Source organism: Dipodomys ordii, unplaced genomic scaffold, assembly GCF_000151885.1.
Source record: "Dipodomys ordii isolate 6190 unplaced genomic scaffold, Dord_2.0 Scaffold11, whole genome shotgun sequence".
Lineage (NCBI taxonomy): Eukaryota > Metazoa > Chordata > Mammalia > Rodentia > Heteromyidae > Dipodomys > Dipodomys ordii.
Genome location: NW_012267227.1, coordinates 7490666 through 7516164, shown reverse-complemented (window position 1 = coordinate 7516164; position 25499 = coordinate 7490666). Strand labels below are relative to the sequence as shown.

At 43.8% G+C, this 25499-nt stretch overlaps 1 protein-coding gene and 1 pseudogene across 1 annotated transcript in view; one reads left to right on the top strand and one right to left on the bottom strand.

Annotated features, from left to right (window-relative positions):
- Aldh1a2 (aldehyde dehydrogenase 1 family, member A2) overlaps positions 1–25123 on the bottom strand; it is a 30333-nt gene extending 5210 nt beyond the window's left edge. The window contains exons 1-10 of the mRNA XM_013010261.1: positions 25020–25123; positions 24735–24875; positions 22202–22331; positions 15408–15469; positions 12811–12939; positions 12586–12699; positions 3348–3450; positions 1215–1399; positions 959–1123; positions 196–353 (exon numbers count right to left, since the gene is read on the bottom strand). Of these exons, the coding sequence (XP_012865715.1) occupies positions 196–353; positions 959–1123; positions 1215–1399; positions 3348–3450; positions 12586–12699; positions 12811–12939; positions 15408–15469; positions 22202–22331; positions 24735–24809 (1121 nt within the window). The 5' untranslated portion in view covers positions 24810–24875; positions 25020–25123. The remainder of the gene's footprint in view (positions 1–195; positions 354–958; positions 1124–1214; positions 1400–3347; positions 3451–12585; positions 12700–12810; positions 12940–15407; positions 15470–22201; positions 22332–24734; positions 24876–25019) is intronic.
- LOC105981189 lies at positions 19727–20273 on the top strand (annotated as a pseudogene).
- Positions 25124–25499: the final 376 nt, after the last annotated feature.

The window sequence follows — 25499 nt, the reverse complement described above, 5'->3', positions numbered from 1 at the left end:
TAGAGCGCTAGCCTTGAGCTGAAGAGCTGAGGGACAGCGCCCAGGCCCAGAGTTCAGGCCCCACAACCGAACCAAAAAAATAAATAAATTAAAAAAAATAGTCTTCCTCGGGCATTTCATGATAATAAAGAAAAATGAACAAATACAGGCCTATGTACCACGCATGGAATCTGCAAGGGCCAGAACAGAGCTTACCAGACAGTCCCGGCTTGCATGGCAGAAGAGACAGTCAGGGCCTTGTTGATGTCGTTAGTAAACACAGCTGCCACCAGTCCAAAGTCCGAGTTATTGGCTCTTTCGATGACCTCATCCATGGTCTTAAACCTCAGAATTTCCTGCACGGGACCAAAGATCTGCAACAAACAGTCTGACTTAAAGACAGTGGTGGTGGTGCTGGTATCCTTCCTTTGCCTGCCCTCTCCTCATTTTAACACGTGTTTGCTCTGCCTTGATTGTTTACCTGATATTTAACTTCAGCAGCGCACACCTCTAAACTATTTCCAATTTTTCCAGAATCGGGTCTGTGGGAGTTTACCTGTTTGACTCCCTGCCCACCTCCCCCCTGCTCCCCGACATCGCTGGTGGCTGACCTGTCCCCGGTTCTCACCTGAAGACTCTTGAAGGTTTCCTCTTTTCTTCCTGAACCAGCTGAGTGACCATATTGGGGGTGGGAGGGGTACGGGGGTGGGGGGGAACTGAACTAATGCCAGTGTGTTATTGACACCAGGGCTTGCTATTATAATTTTTCTGTTGGCTAATAATCACAGTCTTCTTCTGGTCTTAGAACTGTGATTTCTGCAGCTATTTATTTAATAATAATAGTTATTATTATTATATTATTGTGGAATGTATGAATGTAAGATACCAAATGCTGAAACTCTAAGACCATCCCCTAGAAATTCCCTGGAAACCACCCCAAGAGAAGATGTGGGTGTGGCGAGCCCGCCATGTTGGCTACCTCTTCCTTGGCGATGCGCATGTCGTCCGTGACGTTGGAGAACACGGTGGGCTCAATGAAGAAGCCCTTTCGGCCCAGGCCTTTGCCTCCGCACTCCAGCTTGGCCCCCTCGGCCACACCGCTTTGGATGAGGTCCAGGATCTTGTTGTACTGTTTCTTATCAATCTACCAGAGGAGAAACATCTGGTTGGGTCCCACTAAGTGCCTGTATCCAGCTGGAGTTAAGGGAGCAAAGGAATGATCGCGAATGCTCTACCTGAGGGCCCTGCTCCGTGGTGGGGTCAAAGGGACTCCCCACGATGCGCCTCTTGGCCCGCTCCACGCTTCGCCTCACAAACTCCTCGTAGATGGACTCCTCCACAAAGATGCGGGAGCCTGCGGTGCAGCACTGGCCTTGGTTGAAGAACACACCCTGGTGAGCCTGCTCCACGGCGTAGTCCACTGCAAGAGGAGACCACCAAGTTCTCAGCACTGTCCTGACTGTGGAGGGGCATGGGTGGTGGAGGGGCCTTCCTCCTATCTCCAGAGCCCCAGAGAAAAGAACCTGCGGATTGAGTCCTTAGCACCAAGAGCTTTGGATAGAGAACAAAAATCTAGCTGAGTGCTAGCTAGACCCTGACATCATTTGCCGTGTTACTCACTTGGAGTCCCTTTCTTATTCTGGGACCAGAGGAACTGGCCCATGTCCTCTGTAGAAACCACAAACCGCCCTGTGTAGAAGGGATAGGGAGAAAACATCAAGGGTGAATATGGTTGAGTGAAAGGATGGAGACCAAGGGTCAAGGCAGGGGCCACCACACTTGGCTGTGGCCATATGGGAATATAAAGCTCAGCACTCACCAGATCTTTCTAATTTTTCAGGAAAACCAGAGCCCATTGCTGCTTTTGTTCTTTTAGGTAAGGTGCAATGTTTACACAAGTCAATTTGTGCATATTCTGTGTTTTGCCTGTGACCGCCAATCACAGCCCTTGATTCTGTAGGGTCTGATTGGTATATGTGTCATTAGCATTTGGGTGATCAATTGTAACAGCAGCAGATCTCCTTGAAGAAACTAACTTGCCTCTATGTTGGTATCAAATGGACAGCATCGGCGGGTAGTTCCTTCATTTTCAAGTTCCTGTCTTACAGTTGGGCTGCATCTGATGGGTGCTAATGACGAATGACTGACTGAACCAATGGCGTGACCCTGGAGAGTGCCCACCTTAAAAGGGATGAGTATAAGAGTTCTGATCTTAGGTGGGCATTGGTGGTGCATGACTCTAATCCTAGCTACTCGTGGTTTGAAGCCAGCCCAGACAGGGAAGCCCATGAGACTCTTATCTCCAATATACTGCCAAAATGCCAGCAGTGGAGTTGTGGCTCAAGTGGTAGTATGCTAGCCTTGAGAAGAAAAAAAAAAAAAAGTTCAAGGACCAGAACCCAGGCCCTGAGTTCAAGCCCCAGAACTGGAAACCAATAAATAAAAAATAAAATTAAAAGAAGAGGGAAAAAGAACAGAGTTTTGAGCATGTCAACCCATACAAAGCTCAAGTGGAACCCTGCAGGTTCCAAGCTGGAGATGCCACCCATGTCACCTGCTTTTTCCTTTTCTTGATCCTCAAGTGGCGGACATGAGGAAAACAGGGAATACGTGAGGAGCTCTGGGGATTTTCTTTACTGGAGAGCTTTCTCAGGCAGAGGACGTGCACCAGGCAACACGGCTGAAGTGGTCTTTCCACAGGGCTTCCAGGGTAACTGTTCTAAGTCTCTGAAAAGTTCTCCTGGAAAAGTCTATTTACCCGGAACCACCCAAGTGAGCTGTCATCCTAGCTGAAAATCTTGGAAGCAGCAGAAAGGAGCTGGAATGACTAACCGGGGAAAGCTTTATGGACGTGGTGAAGTAGGATGAATTCTGAGTGATCTGCCAGCTGCCAAGGCCAGTTAGAGAAGTCTTAGCTTTCTTGAATCTGGGCAGAGAAGCTATAATGCAGGTGTTCAGAGGCTTAGAACATTGCTCTGTCCATTCCTGGCAAGCCTTCCCTTCAACTCTCTCCTACATCACAGTCAAGATGGCTCATTAGTGTCCAGAAAACAAACTGTTCAGAAATCAACTGGTGGGAAGGTTGAAAGGGGTGACCCTGATTTATGCATGCATTGATAAATGCACTGCATTCATAAACTGCTTTGTTGAATGGCAACGCCTTAATAAAAAAAAATACTTAAAAAGAAATCAACTGGAAAGTGCTATTTCTCTTCAGTTAGGCTATTTTCTCCTGAGAAGGCTTTCTTGATGTCCCTTAGCTTCAAAGCGCTCTTTTCCTTATGGTCTCTCAAGAAGGGGCGCATACAAGAAAGAGGGCGCTGCAGGGTACTGTGCTGAGACTTGCATGGGCCCTGTGGTTGACTTACGATCTGCATCTGCAAAAATGATATTGGGGCTTTTCCCTCCAAGTTCCAGGGTCACTCTCTTCAAGTTACTTCTTCCAGCTGCTTCTTGGATAAGCTTTCCAACCTGTAAAGGAAAGAGATGGAAGGGGAGGGAAATGACAACACCTTGGAGCTGAGGCCATCAGTAGCCAAAGCCAGCTCAGAGCAATAATAAGGACACTGAGGGGCAGAAGACCAAGTGAAGGACCCTGCGATACCTTCTCTGGTCAACGTGGGTGGACAAGGTGTAAGGCAGTTGGATGCAGTTGGTGCCCATGCGGGAGGACTGTGTTCACTTCATCGTGAAAAGTACACGAGAGTTGGGTGCTGGTGGCTCACGCCTGTAATCCTAGCTACTAAGGAGGCTAAGATCTGAGGATCTCAGTTCAAAGCCAGCCCAGGCAGGAAAGTCCATGAGACTCCTATCTCCAATAAACTGGAAGTGGCGCTATGGTTCAAGTAGTAGAGCACACTAGCCTTGAGCTGAAGAGCTGAGGGACAGCACCCAGGCCCAGAATTCAAGCCCCACAACCAACCAAAGAGGGGAGGGGGAGGAAGGTACAAGAGAAAGTGACTTCTCTAGAGTCAATACTGATAGGGCGGGAAGCATGGCTCAGGTAGTACAGCCCCCAGCCAATAATCAAAAACATCAGATACCTAGCTTATGTTCCGGTCTCTGACAAAAAAGAAAGAAAGAAGGAAAGAAAGAAAGAAGGAAAGAAAGAAAGAAGGAAGGAAAGAAAGAAAGAAAGAAAGAAAGAAAGAAAGAAAGAAAGAAAGAAAGAAAGGAAGGAAGGAAGGAAGGAAGGAAGGAAGGAAGGAAGGAAGGAAGGAAAGAAAGGAAAGGAAAGAAAGGAAAGAAAGGAGGAAGGAAGGAAGGAAAGAAAGAAAGAAAGAAAGAAAAAGAAGGAAAGAAAGAAGAAAAGAAAAGCAATCCTGAATGATGTCTCTAAAGATAAATGGCAAAGCAGAGGTGACTCAAGATTTCCACCACTAAATAGTGCCCTTTGGGGCTCTGGCCTGCAGAAAATAAAAGGCATTTGGCTCCACTTGAAAGACATGATGAAGGTAAAACAAATTGTTCAAGTTTCTCCAAAAATGCCAGGTGTGGTTTTCAATTGCATGGTCTGAAAACCTCTCGGAAGTAGCGAGTTGCTCATTTTAGACAAAGGCAGATGTAAGCGTTAGCAGTTCATGAAAATTACCAGGTTACCCAGTTGGCCAATGGCAAAATGTATTAGACTCCTCATAGGTAACCCTAGGACACAGGCCTGGGATCACTCCCTTCCCCTTTCCTTTCCTTGATTCCTGAATTCTGTCCTCCTTTCTGCCCTGCTTTGTATATCTGCTGAGCGTCTAGTATGGGCCTCATAACATCAAATCTTATTCCTGCTCGAAACAAAGTGGGAAAGAAAAAGGAAGAACCATTTGTGTTTATAAATTGTCAGCTATAAAATCTATCTTATGCCCTCAGATTTACATCTCAGAAGCAAGCAATACCAAGGAGAAATCCGGGGGTTCACATGTTGTGAGAGGCTGGGTACATTTTTCTTAGCTCTTCTCCTCCACATGCATCACATGATTTTATTGGTTCATTGTTTTGGTTTTGGGTTTGGGGTGGCTTTTTTTTTGGGGGGGGCTACTAGAAATGTCCAGTAATTCGTTTCCTGGCTACAGTTAACTACACAAAAGTTTCACTCAATCTATGATCATCTGAGAAGAGTTCCTGAGAATTTTTTTTTCCTGTGTCCAGCTTTGCCATCCTTTCCTTCGACAACTAAATGGATGCTGAGCACTGCAAGATAAAGCTCAGATGAAGGCCTTTTCCCTTCAGACTGGAGGGGGGTCACGTGAAGGCTTAGCCTCACAAGAGCTGGCTGTGTCAGCCATGGGAGAACCACTTCCACCTGCAGTGGCCTCAGGACAGAACATTCCCGAAATCCCCAGTCTTCACCAATCTCCCTCATTCAACATTTTCACAGGCCCACAATGCAACCAGGTGTGATGCTGGACTTAGTCCCTAAGCAACAAGAAATCATAGCTAGGAAGCCTGTGTAAACCTAGCAAGGCTTTACATTTCATTGGGGGGGGGGGGAAGAAAAGAAATCTGTGTCTAATTTAAGATCAGATCCAGATTGTAGCTCTGTAGTATATTTACTATGGAGAGAGTCAGATCCTCCCTTCCTTACCTATAGAAGTAGATGAGGGGAGGCATAGACTCCATTAATTCCAGGGCTAGGGTCATATGCCTTCTTAAGTTTCTAGGCCTAACTCTCTTTGGAAAATATATTATTCCTGTTTATGACTCCTCCCTGAGAATGGTTAAGTGACCCTAACAGAAAGTGTTTGAGAGGGAAAAGTGAAATAGAGGGGCTGGGAAGGTGGCTCAGTGGTAGAGCGCTTGCCTTGCATGCCTGAGGCCCTGGGTTCGATTCCCCAGCACCACATAAGCAGAAAAGAAAAAATAAAGCCGGAAGTGGCACTGTGGCTCAAGTGGTAGAGTGGTAGACTTGAGCTGAAGAGCTGAGGGACAGCGCCCAGGCCCAGAGTTCAGGCCCCACAACGGACCCAAAAAAAAAAAAAAGTGAAATAGATGTAACTCCTAAGCATTGCTCTCTGTCTCTCTCTCTCTCTGTCTCTGTCTCTGTCTCTCTCTCTCTCTCACACACACACACACACATACACACATACACATACATACACAAACCCCAAACAAGTATTCAGTGAGAACTGGTTCTCACATGCTTCATTACAAAACCCAGTAATTTCTATGCAAACCAAACTACAGCAGTGCTTAGACACTTCCAGTGCAAAGGATTCCAAATCCACACTCCACAGGATTAGAAAATGTAAGGAAGAATGTACTGAAAACATGCAACATACAACACACGCCTGAAAACAATAAACTCTTGGTAGTTGGGAAAGTTTGGGTGTGGTTCCTTGGGGATATGAGCTAGACTGGCCATATTTCACCTTTCTTTGCATGAGTGCTTGGTGAGATAAAGGAGACTTCAAGGTCAAGCTGGTAGGGATAAGCTTCATTTCTATAGTAAGGAACTAAATGAGGCGGCTTGTAAGCTAAAATGGATAACTATACAGTTGGAAAAACTCCATCCTGTCAGTGGCATGAACACAGACAATAAGCTAAAGGCATAGAGATCCAATCTGAATTCATTCTTCTTCTATTTTTTTTCCCTATAAAAGAAGGTTTCACAGAGCCAAGCGCTGGTGGCTCATCTCTGTAATCCTAGCTACTCAGGAGGCTGAGACCTGAGGATCGCTGGTTGGAAGCCAGCTGGAGCAGACTCATTTCCAAATAACCACCCAAAAAACTGAAGTAGTGCCGTGGCTCAAGTTGGTAGGGCACCATCCTTGACTAAAAAAGCTAAACAAGATCACAAAGTCTTGGGTTCAAGCTCAAGTACTGGCACACACACACACATACACTCCCAACCCTTGTGCTCATGTGCGTGTGCGCACACACACACACACACACACACACACAGAGGTTTCCTAATGTGCACACACACACACACACACACACACACAGAGGTTTCCTAATGTGCTCCTATGATTTCTCCCCTCTCATCACTGACAGCTTGATGATGATGATTCTAGTTTGGCCCACCGGGGGTCAGGAGACACCCCCATGCACTGCAAACTCTGGCTTAGTTCCTAGTGAATATTGAAAATTCTAGAAAGCCACTTCATCTTCTCTGAGACTCAGCTTCTTCATGTGCAGAGTGAAGGGCCCCAAGCCGCCGCTCATCTGTTAGTACTTGGACGAACTGGAAAAGTTATGAAGGACAGGTGGGGGTTAGGGGTGGAGTCTCCCAGGCCCCAGCTCGCTCTGAGAGCCAGTCTACCATCTTGTGCTTGACTTGCCTCGCGGAGCAGAGCTATCTTTTTCTCAAGGAGCACCGCAGCTGCTTGGACCTGTAGAGCGCTTGCTCTGTTTATAGTTTCCCCACAGCTCGTTATGAAAGAAGTAAATGATAGCAGTTCCTTAAACTCTGCACTCCCTGCAGAGAGCCAGCTCGCTCAGTGCACCCCCAAACAGGCAAGCCTGGTGCACTGTGGGGGCTCCCCCACACATCTGAAACGGGGCTAATTCTCAGCAGGAATGTTGGCACCAACCAACTCTGCCTCCCATCCTCGTTTGAAAAGGCTTCAAGATTGATATCTGGAGTGTCCTTGGAAGGGCCCCAGTGTGCCCAGACCATGTGGGAGAGCAGGCCTGAGCGGTGCAGGGGGAAAGTAATTTGGATCTTTGCAAGGAAAATAATTTGTTATACAAGACAAAACAGAACACAAAAGGCTTTTCATGCCTTCTTTATTCAAGGCAGGTGGCTCTCTTAGTAAAGTTACTGAAAAGTATGGAGGAAAAAAAAACACCATTTTTTTTTCTGTTTATTAAGTAGGGGCCCAAATAAGAATAGATTCCTTCTCAGAGATATGATGCCCTTTTAGAGACAAGAACATAAATCTCTCCTGGAGATCTCAGTGCGCGGGCTGAAATGACTGCTTTGTGCAGGTTCATTCTATTTCTGAAGCTAAACCCCAAATTGAAGGCGTCTAAGTGTCTTCCCTCTCCTTTCTTCATTTTTAGCGTTGTGTTTGTTGGTTCCAACCGAGATGGAAATTCAAACAGGTAGTTCTTGTCTTTCTGAAACATTTCCAGAAAGAGGCCAAATCATCCTGGTTCAGATTCTTCCCCCCCCCCCCCCGCCCCATTGGAGATTCAGACTTGAACTCACTGTCTGAAGCTTTATGATCATTGGCAGGCACTCTACCACCTGAACCATGCCTCCAAGCCCTGCTCAAATTCTCACACTAGAATGCAACAGGACTTCTATGTAGTAAGGGCAACCTCCAAACGTCATCTGGAAAACTCAGATCATGAACACCAATCTGGTACTTGGGGCTTGTACTCGAGTTCTTGAGTTCTTGCTTAGCTTTTTTTGGCTCAAGGTTGGCACTCACCAGTTGAGCCACAGCTTTTTGGTAGCTAACTGGAGGTAAGAGTCTTATGGACTTTTCTGCCTGGGCTGACTTCAAACCGCGATCTTCAGATCTCAGCTTCCTGAGTTAGCTGGGATTCCAGGTATCAGCCACCAGTAGCTGGTTGACCATCCATCTAAGCACTAAGTATGTTTTCAGCCTTTTTCCACACTACTGCCACCGCCAGGCACACCCACCGCTCCAACCACCCAAAACCACGTGCCTTTCCTCGAGTAGTCTCTGTAGCTTCTTCTCCATCTTTCAGACCTTTCTCTCCACACCTCCTTTGAGATGCTAGCTTTTCTCCTTTCCAGATTCTGGCTCGTTTTAACTAGGTTGAGCTGTGCCCGTACCTCATGCCCTGTACTGGCTTTTTGGCTGTGAATCTTCATCACTAGACTGATTTGCTAACAAAAACACTTCATCGGATATTTGGGTGGGGGGAGGCAGTATAGAATTTGAACTCAGGGCTTTATGCTTGCTACTAAATGCTCTACCTCTAAGCTATGTTTGCAACCCTGGTTGTTTTGCATTAGTTATTTTGAGATAGGGTCTCCCTTTGTGCCTGGGACCACACCTGGATCATGATCCACCTTTTTAGCTGGCATGGTTAAGTACATGCTACCATACCCAGTTTCTTCTATTGAGATGTAACTTAAGCTCCCACCAATCCCAAACTCTCACACAGCAAGAATGACAGGCATAGACTGCCATATCTAGCTATCGGTTGAGAAGGAATCTTGCAAACTTTTCTGCCTTGGTGGGCCTCAAGCCATGATCCTCCTATTCTCAGCCTCCTAACTAGATAAAAATATAGGCATGAGCCACTAATGCCTGACTTCTGGTTTCTTTGTATATGCATTTGTACAAGAGAAGATTTCAATAATGCTTGCCAAGTCAGTGAGCCAGAGCAAGGCAGCTGCTCTTCAGGTCTCTGGAAATGAAGGCAGCAGAGGGGACAGAACATAGCATATCCATCCCTGGCATGGTTTTGTTGCAGTAAGCAGGAAAGTCCTGAGTTTTTCTCTTCTTTGTCTTTGGCTTTAATTGGAGCACTGGGGGTGTACAATGGAATTCCAAGAGACTTAAACACTTTTTTTTGTTGTTGTTGTTTGGACTCTACGTCCAGAGATCCTCGTTAGCTCAGTCCTGAGTGGTTATTTCTCCAAAAGTTCCCAAGAATATTCCAATGTGATGCTAGGGTTATGAAGCAGGATGTCAAAAAAAAGAGGCATTTGTCACATACTCCTCTATTTAACCAACTTCATCGCTGGCTTCATTCTTTATCTCTGACTGCACATCTAATGCGTGCTACTTGTTCTAACCAACACCTGAATTTTCACCAGAATCCTAAGAGGCAAGAATCTGGGGAAAGAATAAAAACCAAAACCCAAATGCAAACCAGGCACCAGTTGTTCCATAATCCTAGCTACTCAGGAGGATGAGATCTGAGGATCGTGGTTCACAGGTAGTCCGGGGAAGGAAATTCCTCAGTATCTCTGTTTTTAAGGGGGAAAAAAAAGGGAAAGAGAGCTTCAAATTTGAAGTGTGTACATCTATAAAGTTCCATCCCATGAAACTGGGATTTGTTAGCTGGCCCATTTATGGGTTCCATGACTTTAGGAAAGGGCTAACACTGGAGCAAGCCACTTCCCCCGCCCTCCAAGAGAAGCAGGCTTGCGTCAGGCGCCATGACACGCATCTCGCTGGGGCAATGAAAGCAGAGCGCCCCTGGGACAATTAGGCTCCGTGATGACACAGCTGCTCGCTGCAAACATTTTCTTGGCATGAATCAACCCGGCCCCTCCTGTCGTTTGCTTTGATGGTCTCTCCTACTATCTTGTTGACTAATGGTGAGATCATGGTTTGTTCATCTAACTGAATAAAAAAATAAAAAATAAAACACTGTACCTCCAGCGTTAAATACAAACGGTGTCCCTGTACTTTATGGAGGTTGTTTATTGATCCTGTGTTTATTAAGAGCCCTTTCGTAGCCACTTATTAAATATTTACATGTATCGTTGGTGTATGTAGCTGCAATCAGGAGAAGTTAATCCTATCTTTAATCTTAGTGACTTTGTTTGCTTTCTGAAGACCTTTGGCTAAAGTAAAATGGAAAGCAGCTACCTCGGAGCAACTTCTTGCTGCTAACTGCCAGGCATTCTGTGAAGTACCAATAGCTTTCCTCTCTCCCGAGTAACCAAACCAGGAGCAGATTCAAATCCACATGGAAGGGAAATGTTCCATCTAGAAGAATCTATGTAATTTCCCAAGTAGTTGGCAAAAGTTAGAAAAGAGTGGATAAAATAGAGAGGTAAGTAACTATACATTCAAAGGGTTTGGGATTACGGGATCATTCGGGTTGCCTATGAAATTACTTCACCTGCCACTACAAATATGTATAATAACCACTTGTTTTTCATATGCTAGACAGATGTTTCTCTCAGAGGTTCTCTAGCATCTGCCACTTACATCATACAAAGAAAGAAACCAGAAGATTGCTGTCTCAGATGCTGCAGAATCGATTCCTCGCCTCTTGAAAGAAGTATGGGAATGTGGACGCTGGAAATTTTAGCTGGAACTGCATCTATGCACACCACAGTAAAGCTGTCTCACTCTTGTGACTATTCCTAACGGAGAAACACTTTACTAGACCACCTTTTACCCTTCTTCCCAAATTTCCTCCTTTCCCTTCCTCTTCTTCCTTTTCTTTCCCTTTCCCTCTTCCTTCTCCTTTTCTTTTCCTCCTTCATTTTTTCTCTCACTTCCTTCCTTGCTTCCTTTCTCCCTCCACCTCTTACTCTTTATCCTTTTTCTTTAAAAAGTACATGTTTCGTTGTCAATGTTCTTCTTATGAAACTAGAGAGTTCCTTGTGTTAATAGAAGGCTACAGTAATCCAGTAATCCAAAGAGTGAGGTACGGATGAATCAGCAGATACCCAGATAAGTGAACCAGAACAGAGAGTCGAGAAATAAACTCAAACAGCCATGGACAACTCATACTTCAAAAAGACACAATGGCAATTCAGTGGCAGCAAGTCTTTTCAAGAAATGGTACCAAATGACAGTCATCAAAAACAAAAAAAAAAAAAAAGGAAAGAAAAGCCTCGTCTATGCCGCATAACATATACAAAATTAGCTCAAAGTAGATCATATGCCTAAATGTAAAAAAAAAAAAAAAACAAAAAACAAAAAAAAAAACACCCCATAAGGTTCCTAGAAGGAAACCTAGGAGATCTTTGGGCTTTTAAATTAGGCAAAGGTTTTCCAGACCCAGCACAAAAACCTTGATCCACAAGAGAAAATACTGATGAACTAGATAGCAACAAATTAAGACCATCTGCTCTTCCAAAGACACTGTTGAGAGAAAGACAAGATGACCCACAAGTCTTGGAGAAAATATTTGCAAATCACAAAGGACTTGCATCCAAAAAACACAGAGAGATCTTTCCAAATTCAGCAGTATGGAAACAAACAATGCCACTCCCAAGGCAAAAATGAAAAGATACCCCACCAAAGAAAACAACAGTGGCAAGATACACTAATGAAAAGATACTCGGTAACAGAGAACTGGAAATAACCCAGTTATATAAATGATATAACCCTGTATGCATATTTCAATGACTGAACTTAAAAAGAATACTGCCCAAACCAAATGATGCTGAAGATGAAGTTGAGTTGGCAGTTTTTCATTTTGCTGGTAGGAATGGAAAATGGTAGAACCACTTTGGAAAACATACCAGTTGTTGAACTACCATAGGATGTAGTCATCCATTCCTGGGTATTTGAGACATTCGAGTCTATACAAATGTTTATAGAGGCTTCGAATCAAAAAGCCAGCTGAAAGATGAGGCCAGCGGCTCACACCTGTAATCCTAGCTACTCAGGAGGCTGAGATCTGAGGATTGTAGTTCAAAGCCAGTCTGAGCAGACATACTTGAGAGACTTTTATCTCCAACTAACCATTAAAAGCTGGAAATGGAGGTGAGACTCAAGTGGTAGGGCACTAGCCTAGAGCACAAAAGCTCAGGGACAGTATCCAAGCCAGGAATACAGCCCAGGAACTACAGGAAAATGAAAACAAAAACACTCAGAGACGTCTTCCCTTGAGGGGTCCACAGGCACCCCTGCTTTCCCATTCACTGGTGTTCTACCAATGTGATCCTCTGAGGATCTGAGTGCTCGCTACCCTGAGGGTTCAGGTCTCTCAGGGACCTACCTCAGTAGAGCCTGTGAATGCGATCTTGTCTATGCCAGTGTGAGAAGCTATGGCTGCCCCGGCTGTTGGCCCAAATCCTGGCAGAATATTGACGACTCCAGGTGGAAAACCAGCCTGAGAAAACAGGATTGGAGGAGACGAGGTCTCGTGTAAGCGCATGCATTGCGTTAGCCAGGTTATGTTCTACAGGCTCCAAGGGGCGGGGATGAAGTCAGTGTCTCCTACCTCCTTGATGAGGGCTCCCATGTAGAGCGCACTGAGCGGTGTCTGCTCGGCTGGTTTAATAACCACTGTGTTACCACAGCATAGCGCGGGGGCAATTTTCCAGGCAAACATCAGCAGGGGGAAGTTCCACTGAAAGGAAAACACAAGAACCAAGGTTGATAGATGGAAAAAAAAGATTTCTCCATGACTGTGTTTTCAAGCTGTGATATCTTAAGAGTTCTCAAATCAGTCCTCAGCGTAAATCTTGTCTACCATAAAGTCTAGATGTTTGGGGGTGGGGTGGGTGTGTCTTAATGATTTCATTAAGGATAGAATAGCTGGGTACCAGTGGCTCACACCTATAATCCTAGCCACTCAAGAGGCTGAGATCTGAGGATTGAGGTTCGAAGCCAGCCAGGGCAGGCAAGTCCATGAAACTCTGACCTCCAGTTTAGAAGTGGACCTGTGGCTCAAGGTGGTACAGCACTAACCTTGAGCAAAAGTGCTCAGGGACAGCACCCAGGCCCTGAGTTCAGGCTCTATGAAGAAGAAGAATAACAACAGAATAGAATAATGCTGGCCTTGAAAGAACATCTCTCCTTTACTTTCTCTTCCACAAAATTGCTCTATTTCAACTACCCATCAAAAGAAATCTCATGACATAAGAGAGTTTCTGGGGTTCTCTCTCTGTGTGTGTGTGTGTGTGTGTGTGTGTGTGTGTTGGTCCCAGGACTTGAACTCAGGCTCTGGCCACTGTCCCTGAGCTTTTATGCTTAAGTCTCATGCTCTACCACTTGAGCCAAAGCTCCACTTCCTTTTCCTTTGTTTTGGTTTAACTTTTCATGCCTGCTATTTTACGTATTTTCTATCATTAGAATTTCCTTCTAATAAGTTCTCAGATGGGAAAAGTTTGTCTTGAATTTTTTTTTAAACACCAGGATTTTCACACTGACATGTGCCGTTCACTGTGGGAAAACTAGAAAGAAAATTCTAGCTGTGAATTCTATTGGAGTCAATGTGCCTTTCAGAGCAGCATGTCTTCATAGGTGTATTGCCATGAAACACATGATTACAATGAAATGCATCTACTGGCAAGTATGGGGAAAAAAATATCTGCGTCCCTCTCACTTCCAAAGAAGCTCAAGAAAACCAAACCATACTTCTGAGAGCCTATCAATTTGGGGCCTAAAATGATTAAAGCTGAATCTTAGCAAGTTATTACTCTTGTATTGTTAGAAGCTCGGGGATGAGACTCCTTATTATCAGGTGTCATTGAGCATTTCATTAAAGAGGAAAAGAATATTTCTGGTCCCCTGGCTCCAGCCCTTGACCACAACGTGTTTCTGCCTGAATCATCTCAGCTGCCAGCCTTGAAGGATTCTTACTGGTTCTGGCAAGGCTGCAAAAATATACAAGTGTCTTGCCTTCACCAAACACCCAATTTCTTTTCCTCGTAGTTGTTTATAAACTTGGGAGTCCTCGGTGATGTTTTAATTCCATCTACAGTGTATAAATCTTGGCGTGCAGTAAGTGAGCCGAGCTAGCTGACAGGCTTTTCCCCTGTCAGGAAGCTGCAGCTCTGTGGGTCTGGGGAAGAGCAAGAGAGGCAGGTTTGGGCCTTGCAAGAAAGGTGACAGACCCACCCCTGAGCAGATCTAAAGGGGACTTCCCTGTGTGTGTGTGTGTGTGTGTGTGTGTGTGTGAGTGTGTGTATGTGTGTGTGTATGTGTGTGGGTGTAATAAAAGCACAAAGCACAAGAATGTCAACCAACCCTCTTAGTTCCCCCCAATTCATTCCCTAATAAACTGATATATTGATCATTTGAGTAAATATTAATAACTCCACAAAACCTTTGTTATCCCTCCCCAAAGCCAAAGCTTTGAGCCTCCCTCTTGGAAGCCCTGGCCAGTACTATTAGCTAGGCCTGTTAGAAGATACAGTGATGTTTTATATCATGCCAAGGATGTGTATGAGAAAGAGAGAGAAAGAGCGCAGCGCAAAGGACAATGTTTAATGTTCCAATCCAAACACTAAGCGCTACATCTATTTCCCTTTACAGCCCGGCATGGTTTCAATTACAACTGTGACATTAATGGTATGGCTGCGTCTTCTCTAGCGTCTATCTTCTAGAATCTTGTGAGGAGAAACAGTGGGAAAGGATAGGGTTGAAAAACCATATTAAACACACAAACACACACACACACACACACACACACACACACACACACACACATACATGCTTGCCTGGGGGAAAAAAAAAAAGGTGAGTCACAGACCTTAAAGCTAAACAAGCAAATAGAGCAAAGCACTAATTTTCCATGAGCAGAAGGGACACCCACAACCAAGGGTAGGTTATTAATACACGGGGCTTGGCTTATTTTAATCATGAGAATTCTACGACTCGAGAACTCAAATCCTGGTAACGGAGCTGAAAGCCTAAGAACCTGTTCAAATAAGCATTCGCAGGGAGGCTGTTCAAGATATGTCAACAACATGAGTTCAGGTCTTTTTCTTCCCAGTAATGGAAAACACACATTCACCAAGGACCATGTTTTATGTGTCGTTAAGGGAACTGAGTCAAATGAAAATAAATAGGAGGTGTGAGAGATACACTCACTGGGATGATCTGTCCACACACTCCGATGGGCTCGTGTCTTGTAAAGGTGAAGTAATCTCCATCTGAAAGAAATAAGTGTGAAAGGGTAAGAACCGAGGAAGAGGAGGAAGAGGGAGAACTTTGGTAGCTGTAAAAATTAGCAGTGAAGTTGAAAAGAACCATCCTACTGAGCCACACACAAAAGAGCTCTGTTTGGGCCTAAGCAACCTTGGGGTATGTCTTGCACAGAGCCAGAGTCATGACAGGATGACCTCTGAGGCAAATGAAGGACACATTGGCTAATGGGCCCTACAAGAAGCCTTTGGAGTCAAGAACAAATGGGCACTAGAAATACTCAAAATTCAGCCAGGTGCAAATGGCTCAGAGGAAGCTGAGATCTGAGGATCACAGTTCAAAGCCAGCCTGGACAGGAAAGTCCATGAGACTTTTATCTCCAATTAACCACCAAAAAGCCAAAAGTAGAGTTGTGGTTCAAGCAGTAGAGTGCTAGATTTGAGCAAAAAAGCTCAGGGATAGTACCCAAGCCCTGAGTTCAAGCCCTGGGATCAGCACACACACACACACACACACACACACACACACACACACACACACACACACACACACAGATTCAATTTTATATTAATATTAAAATAAGCTGTAGGACAGTTTTTGATTTAAAAATGGGAGAGGCTGAAACCTTTAAATAACTTTCTAAATCTTTTTTTTTAATGGCAAAGAAAATATTACTGAGCAAATTTAAAATGCTGGGCAACTGGAGGGAAAAAAAAAAAAGATGTGGAGTAAAAAGTAAGATACATGCCATAACTCAATCCAGCTGTCAAAATGCACTCCGTGCATACTGGAACATAGGCAGGCCCAGGGCTATTTAAAGAAGGCAGAAGTCCACTTCAAAGGAGAAGTCCATCAATAACCCAAAGCCACCACCCTACACTGCATACAGAAATGAGGACCCATGCTTGGATCCCAGGGGGCTAGGAGGAGAAGCCCTGGATGGGAATTTTATAACCGTGTTTTTCTTATAGGCATCATAGGCAATTGGAATAATCAGCCAGAAAGTCCAAACCACAATTCTTCTTCTTTAGAAAAACAGCATGGCCTGTATCTGAACAAGTTCACAAAGGTAACTGAATGGACTAAAGAATGGATTGCTTTTAGGCCATGGCTTTTGTTTCTGGAATTGGCAAAAAAAAAAAAAAAAAAAAATCCCTCTATTGCTGGCCCTTTGGCCACTAGAGAGTGTCTGTCTGTCTGTCTGTCTGTCTCTCTCTCTCTCTCCTCTCTTTCTCCTCTCTCTCTTTCCCCCCTCTCTCTTTTTCTCTCCTTTCCTCTCCTTCACCACCTCCCCCACAACCCCCCCACACAAACATAGAGTCCTCAGGGAACAAAAAGATACTCAGCTAATGCTTAGAGAAGTACAATGGTTAAGGACTGAGGATGGATTTGGGAAAGACAAATGAGGTCCATCACTGTCTGTCAACACACCTTAATAGCTAACATTGACCACCCAATGCTATTTCAAATGAATTCAAAATTATACATTTAAAAATTAAACAACATGCCAGGCACTGTAAGCTCACGCCTGTAATCCTAGCTACTCAGGAGGCTGAGATCTGAGGATCATGGTTCAAAGCCAGCCAGGGCAGGTACCTCTGTAAGACTCTTATCTCCAATTAACCACCAGAAAGCTGGAAGTGGTACTGTGGTTCAAGCAGTAGAGCATTTGCCTTGAGCTGAAGAGCTGAGGAACAGCACCCAGGCCCAGAGTTCAAGCCCCACGACTGACAAATAAATATACAACTTAAATTAAGGTGCTTCTCTCCCTCTTTCTATTTCTCTCTTTGGCCTCAGACCTCTGATTTCTCTTCCCAGTATTAGCCATTGTCTGTTTCTGGTACATACTTTCAAGGAACTTTTATTCATGGACAAATCTTTTAATGCCCTTCTCTTTTCTTTTTTTCTGAATACAAATGGAACTGTGGTATCTAGTCTTATATTTCATTCTTCTCTCCTTTCTGTATATAGCTAGTCCATCATAATGGCTGCATGTTATTGCATGGCCTGAACAAGTAACAGTAATTTTGTCCCACTCCTGAAGATCATCAAAATAACTTTCAGTGTTGTCTATTATAAATAATGCTACAAAGACGATCATTTTATACATAACTGAGGAATTTCTTGAACAAAGTATATGCACATTTCACAGAAAACATAGACAAAAATCTTTAAAAAGCTGACCACGATAAGGAATTGAACTTGACTTCAAAATAATGTCCCAACAGAAACTGAACTATGGGAAATAAGACTTCTTCCTAGGGCTGGGAAGGTGGCTCAGAGGTAGAGCGCTTGCCTTGCATGAATGAGGCCCTGGGTTCGATTCCTCAGCACCACATAAGCAAAAAGGTGGAAGTGGCACTGTGGCTCAAGTGGTAGAGTGCTAGCTTGAGCTGAAGAGCTGAGGGACAGCGCCCAGGCCCAGAGTTCAAGCCCCATGACCAGACCCCCCCCCCAAAAAAAAGACTTCTTCCTAGGATACTCTGTTTTCTGATTTGATAAATATTGATCTGAAGGAGTGCACAATAGGGACCAGATCTGCCCCTCAAGGGTCACATTGAAAACTTTTGCCATATGCAAATAGCACATACACTACACATGCACAGTACCTTCTGTTAAATCAACTCTTCTTTAACAAATATGAACATAGCTACTTGTTAGGTTCATTTAAAAAAATCTAGAAAATAACAAGAAAATCTAGAAAATAACAAGAGCTAAGTTATGTTTTCTTTTCACATTCTTCAAATCCCAAAAGTGGATGCTTACTAGTTTACTGTTTTGTACCACCTGGCATGTTACCACTGTTACAGGGGAGCTGTCTGGTGCTTCTCAAACTTACATGAGCACCTGAAGCATCTTACTGTGTTCTGAATGCAGACTCAGACTCCACAGGCCTGGGAAGACATCGAAGACTCTACCACCTGAGACACACCCCCAGTTCTTTTGTTTATCACTAACTTTTCCCTGACTGTCCTCAAACTTGAGGTCTTTCTACCTCTACTTCTTGAGTGGCTAGGATGATAGGTGTGTGACATCTAGCCCAGTTTGAACATTGCCCTTAATACTTTTTAACGATAAATTAAGAATACCACAATATCGGAAGTGGTGCTGTAGCTCAAGTGGTAGAGCGCTCGCCTTGAGTTGAAGAGCTGAGGGACAGCGCCCAGGCCTAGAGTTTAAGCCCCACGACCGACAAAAAAAAAAAAAAAAACCTATAAAAGAATACCACAATATGTTTCTATAGAAACTTACAAAATGACTTTCACACCCTTATTTCATTTTATACTCAAAATGAGCCCAGAGGCTCACGCCTATAATCCTAACTACTCAGGAGACTGAGATCTGAGGATCATGGTTCGAAGCCAGCTTGTGTAGGAAAGTCTGTGACACTCTTAGGTCCAGTTAATCACAGAAAAAAGTTGGAAGAGGTGTTATGGCTCACAGGGAGGAGCACTAGCCTTGAGCAAAAGGAGTTTAGGGACTGTGCCTGGGCCCAGAGTTCAAGAAAAATAAATGAATACATATCAGAAAAAAATGAATATATATCAGCAGAAAAATAAATGAATATATATCACAATCAGAACATTTCCTTGACCACCCTGGGACTGAAACTCAGGGCTACATGCTTGCTAAACAAGAACCAACCCTACCATTGGAGCCACATTTCCAACCCTTTTTTCATTTTGAGTTTATTTTTTCAGATAATGTCTTACACTTGTCCCTAGGCTAGCCTTGGACTGCGAACCCCACACTTTCGCCTCTTGCCCAGCTGTAATTACAGGCCTGTGCCATCAGAGCTGATGTTGTGTGCATGGGTGGGTATGTGTTGAGATCGGGTCTGGCTAACCACATCTGCCTTTGAAGCTATATCTCAGTTTTACCACTATTCCATTACATGGTCTTGAAGAAAGTCATCTTATTTCCCTGGATCCTTCGGGGTTCCTGGGGGTCCTTGAAGCTTCAGCCTCTTGCTGAAGCCTCTTGCTGGGCCTGACTTCATTGCCACTGACAGTTCAGACCCCACTGACACTCCTTGGTGAAAGGCAGGGTGGACACAGAACACAGTCCCTCACTCCTGTTCGGACTGCATGCTTTCTACTACCCTTTCACTGGGGAGAGCACTGAACCAGGGCAAGCAGATCGAAGGTAAGGCCTGAAGACCCAAGTCAGTAAAGTGTCCATGTTTTAGCCTATTCTTCAGCATTAATAGGTAAAACTGGAAAAAAAAAAAAACCTCCAAGATAAATAATGAAATTTGAGGTGGTGCTGCCTGTGTGCTCGTTCGGTGCGGACCGGGGACCTCTTTTGTGAAGCGGCATCTAAGGAGACTCCGGCGCTCGCGATGGCCGACGAAAAGCCCAAGGAAGGAGTCAAGACTGAGAACAACGATCATATTAATTTGAAGGTGGCGGGGCAGGATGGTTCTGTGGTGCAGTTTAAGATTAAGAGGCATACACCACTTAGTAAACTAATGAAAGCCTATTGTGAACGACAGGGTTTGTCAATGAGGCAGATCAGATTCCGATTTGATGGGCAGCCAATCAATGAGACACACCTGCACAGTTGGAAATGGAGGATGAAGATACAATTGATGTGTTCCAGCAGCAGACAGGAGGTTTCTACTAAAAAAGGGAACCTGCTACTTTGCTCCAGAACTTTGTTCTTATAGACCAAGAATACATTCTTAATTAGAAAACTGCAATTTGGTTCCACCACATCCTGACTACTACAGTATAGTTTTCTCTATTCTTTCATTTTCCCCTTCCCCATTCCTTTATTGTACATAAAGTAACTGGTGTATGTGCACAAGCATATTGCTTTTCTTTTTTCTTTTTCTTTTTTTTTCTTTTAAACTAAATGGTCAATGGTATATTTTGATTGACATCAAATGGAGATGGGATGGGGAAAAATACTGGTCCTGTGAAAATATCCCCCTTCTCCATTCATGGCATGTTCATTCAGCTTTTATCTTTATATTTCAGTAAGTTATTTTGCTCTCACTATTTTAACAAAAAAAAAGAAAAAAACAACAAAAATCCTTGCATACCTTGTTTGATTGGAGAATTTTAATGTTTTCATTTATCATTGTAAAACCAAGGACAATTTTATAACTTTTTTGTACGTAGCTGTATATGTAGGGCAATCTGTCTTTAAGTAGGGGTAAATTACTCTTTAAAAAAAAAGAATCCTAGATAGTTTTCCCTTCAAGTCAAGTGTCTGGTTGTTTAAATAAACTTCTTGTTTAAAATGAAAAAAAAAAAAGAAATGTGACCTGAGTCATTTTTAACCTCCTTTTGTTGAATGATACATCCTAAGGTCATTTTGATGTTCAATATAAAGCATAGGCTAAATTTGTTCACATACCCTAAAAAAAAAATCAATAAGATTAGCACTCAATACAGAGAAAAATCTAAGGTGACATAAGCCCATTAGCTTCCATTTCTCCGTCACAAAAACTGAACACAAGCTTGGACTTGTCCTCCATCATTAGGGGGTTGTAGATAGGAGAGGAGCAGAGGATTCTGATCTAGGTAAAATAATAAGAATAATCAAAATGAGAAAATACTTCTCCTGGGGACTGCTGTGAGATACAAATGAGCACTAAGAAAGCCTTCCACAAATCATAGTAATGGTTATTATTTATCATCATAACTGGGACTTGCCGTAGTAAAGGGTCAAAGCTCAGGATTTATGGTCAGAGAGAATGGCTCCATTGGGTAATGGCAGGAAATAATGGAGAGTGTAGTAAAGGAAATAACATCAAGACCATTGTGAATCAAGTTCACGTTGCCTAATTCTGCAATCCCATCCCATGGTGGGATGGAATGGATAGAAGTGGGAGAAACTCCCAATTCAGAGGAGGAGGCCACTGGTAAATGGCTCAGAAGTGAGTATCCTAGCCAGGTGTCAGTGGCTCACACCTGTAATCCTAGCTACTCTAAGACAGAGATCCTGAGGAATATGGTTCAAAGCCAACCTGGGCAGAAAAGTCTTTGAGACTCCATCTCTCAAATAACCAGCAAAAGGGAAATGTGGGGGCATAGTTCAAGAAGTAGAGCACCAGATAAGCATGCAGGTAAGCTGAACACGTATGAATCCCTGAGTTCAAACCTTGAGTTCAAAGCGAGCATCCTTTCTCCTCTTTCAAAGACTTTTGGTTAGAAGCTCCTTCAGGGGAACAAAGAATAGACAGTTTTTTACATAGATTACCCCCTCTGCAGTCAAAGTACTTTTTCTAAGTGTGATTTTGATCAAAGCATTCATCTGTTGGAAGTAATTCAGTGTCTCAGCATTGATGGTGAAATAAAACTTGTAGCCTGGTTGACCCAGGCTCCAACTATGCTCTCAGACCCAGCAGTACATTGTAGAATATTTCCTTCCGAGGAGTGGATGTTATGGTTCAAGAGGGCGAAGGCCAAGTCTCGGAATTTTCCGACATCCCAATGCCCACCATACTTTCAAACTCCCGGCCCCTAGCCAAGTACTTAGTGGTTGGTTAATAGACATAGGCGTATTCATAGAGGGATTCGAGTTGCTTGTCCCTACATGTACTTGTAGAATGTCTACACACAGAAGGAGGGACCGTGTCAGAGTCAGCGATGCTTTGGTTCTAGGCGCAGCTCAAGTTGCTAGACTCGTCTGAGAGCTATGCTGAGTAGCTGCTGCCCATTTGGGGTGATGAGACTGAGTTTCTGGATGAACCCCCCATTCCCTTTCTGGCACAGTTGTGTTTCACCTACCTACAGGAATGGTCATTCCATGAATCTTATCAGCCCAGCCTGCATAATACCGCAGAGTTTTGATGACGCCCTGCAAATCCACATAAAAAGCTTGCAGGAAAGGTTTGCCACCATTTAAGGATTCCATAGTCTGTAAGAAAAGAAAGGAAGAGGAATTTAATCACATGCATTTTTCCAAGTATAGACTAAATAGTTTCTGAAGCAAAGGAAAAGAGGGAAAAGACCTGTAATCCTAACTACTCAGGAGACTGAGATCTGAGGATTAAGGTTCAACGCCAGCCAGCCCAGGCAGGAAAATCTGTGAAACTCTAATCTCCAATTAACCACCAAAAAGCTAGAAGTTCAAGTGGTAGAATGCTAGCATCAAGCAAAAAAGCTCAGGCACAGCACCCAAGCCCAAAGGGCAAGCCTCAGAACTGGTGCATGCACGGGGAAGGCGGGGAAAGAGGGAAGGGAAGAACATGCAAATGGCTATGAATGGTGATGCATACTCGTTTAACTCCGATTTTCCAAATAGAAATGTCTAGTATGCAAGTGTGGTTTGAGTTTCTAGTAAAACCCACAATGAGCACATACATGCTCGTGTCTGTGTATTTTCAATGACTACTGTCCAAATACATAAGCGCGGCACTCCTTTAACTGACAAGAAGGAAATGTTCGGCTTGTCAAACTACCTTCTGGTATATTAATAACCAGAGCTGAAGAGGGATTTGTTTTTTGGAGTCTACACTAGTAACCTGAATCCATAAAGAGGAATGGGGACATAGATTTTTTTTTATGCAATTGAGGAGAAAATAAAATGTTCTCCACAGCTGCCAGGACCCCCACCGAGAGAAAGAATACTCACAGTGCACAGCAAGTTTATCTATTACCATCAAATAAACAAGATCGCCCTTAGGGAAGCCCACACTTTTAACAACTTAAAGGCTGGTTTCAAGTAAACATTTAGATTAACAACCATTATGTATTAACAGCAAAGAATCTGGTCCATTTAATTTAAAAAATAGCAATATTAAGCCGTTTTACATTCTAACCATTATGATTTTTTTTTGATGACATGTTCCTACACAGATTAAGCCTGTAAGGAAAACAATGAGAAACAAGGAGCTCTCTAGACTTGAGATAGATTAAAGGTATTACAGACTTAACAAATGTAAGTATATTTTTAATAACTTTCATGGTTTCCCCTCTAAGGACATTTTATAACACAGCCTGGTGTAAAAATGATGGGATTACTGACAAAGCTACCATTGAATTGTTTTCCACTCATTATTTACAGTGCAGTTTATTTATTAAATGGACAAGATGAAACTCATCATAGAATGTCTCATGTCTACTGTTCACTGGTACTTTTAGGAACTTAATACGTTTTTAAGATGGCATTACAAGCTGCATTACAGGTGTGGGTCTGTCATCTTAGATAGTCAGAAGGCTGAGATCTGAGGATTGAGGTTTAAAGCCAGCTTGGGGAGGAAAGTCAGTGGGACTCTTATCTCCAAAAAAAAAAAAAAAACTGCCCAAAAGCTGCAAATGGAGCTGTGGTAGAGTGCTGGCCTTGAGCAAAAGAAATTCATGGACAGTACTCAGGCACTGAGTTCAAGCCCCAGGACCAGACCAAAACAAAGAATGAAAACAAAAGGTGGGCATTACATTCTCTGTGCAGCTAGCATAGAGCCAAGCTGTACACGACATAGAATGAAGTACAAGTCAACCAAGAGATAGACAGTTTTCATCTCCCCAGAACTCTGAATTCTCTAAAAAACTGCCATATACTTAAAGAGCAGCAATAACAAAGCCATCTAGAGCTGGGCACCAGCGGCCCACACTTTTAATGCTAGCTGCTCAAGAGGCTGAGAACGGAGGATCGTGGTTCAATGCCAGCCTGGACAGAAAAATCCTCATGAGAGTCTTATCTCCAATTAGCCACGCCAAAAAAAAAAAAAAAAACCCACAAGCAGAACTGTGTGCTCAAAGTGGTGGAGTGCTAGCCTTGAGCAAAAGACCTCAGGGACAGCATTCAGGCCCTGGGTTCAGGCCTTATAGCCAACAGTAACAACAACAACAACAAAAATGCTCTAGGGTGGGGTAAGATCCTGGGAGAAAGATTGCTCTAATTGCTCTAGTGAAAAGAAAGTTAGTGTCTCTCTTTCCTTGTGTATCTAAAAAATGATAGGACAAACAAAGTCTAAGTGCAAAGGCCTGCAGCCCTCTGCTTCTGAAGGGTAACCAGAGTTTGCAGGGGGTAGTGGGGATAGGTTTATGCAAGCTGCCTGGTGCTTGATAGGTTTTATAGGCAGGAGAAAGGAAAGGACTTACCAATCTCGCAGTGTTACAGTCGTTCTTCAAAATGCAAAGAGGAGAGACACTCAGCTGATTCTCTACTTCCCCACTTTATCCCCAAGTATACACAGCTCCCATTTCCTAGGTGTATTCTGCACATCCTATCTTCCCCGCAGGTCTGCCTCCCGGCCCATGTTCCTAAAGACAGAAGAACCGTGATTCTGGAGTAAAGACTCATCCTTAGGCTACTTACTGCAAGAACTGCCCTGTCCCGTTCCACTAAGTCTGCAAGCTTGTCCAACAGACGTCCTCTCTCTGAAGCATCCATCCTTCTCCACACCGAGCCAAGGGAGAAAGCCAGGCGGGCTGCCTGCACTGCTTTGTCTATATCCGCCTGTTAGGGAAGAGGCACAATGAAAGGGAGAGGAACCATCGGCTCTTGGGCTCCCAACGTAAGTGATGGTGTCTGATCGAGTGCATGTCTACTGCTCCCCTGCCTTGACAGGGGTTACTTCGTAGAGAATCTGGAAACACATACCTTGTCGGCCTCTTGGACTTCACACAGCTGCTCTCCTGTGGCTGGGTTGTAGACAGAGAACACTCGCCCGCTGTCTGAGTTCTGCCATTCATTGTTAATAAAGATCTAGGAAAGGAGACAGTACAATGGGATCTGTGATGCAGTCGATCAGAAGTCAAGCAGTGTGGCAGTCGCTTGGTAATAATACTAGAGCTGTACACTTGGGGGTGTCAGGCAAGTGTAAACTTCGAAGCATTATAAGACACCCTAAACAGAGTCCTGTCTCACCCCACTCCCTCTCAATCCGGGAATTCCCTCCAGGTTGTTTTGGGTTTTGATGTTGTCCAAAGACTTAAGAGTGTTTAGCTTTAGTTGAACATGTCAACCATCAAGAGAGACAGTGTCTGATCAGCACTGGGACAAATGGGCACCATGTGCTCCTGATACAACGCACTAAGAAAAGATCATTTTACATTCCCATCAGCAATTAAGAAGTGCTTC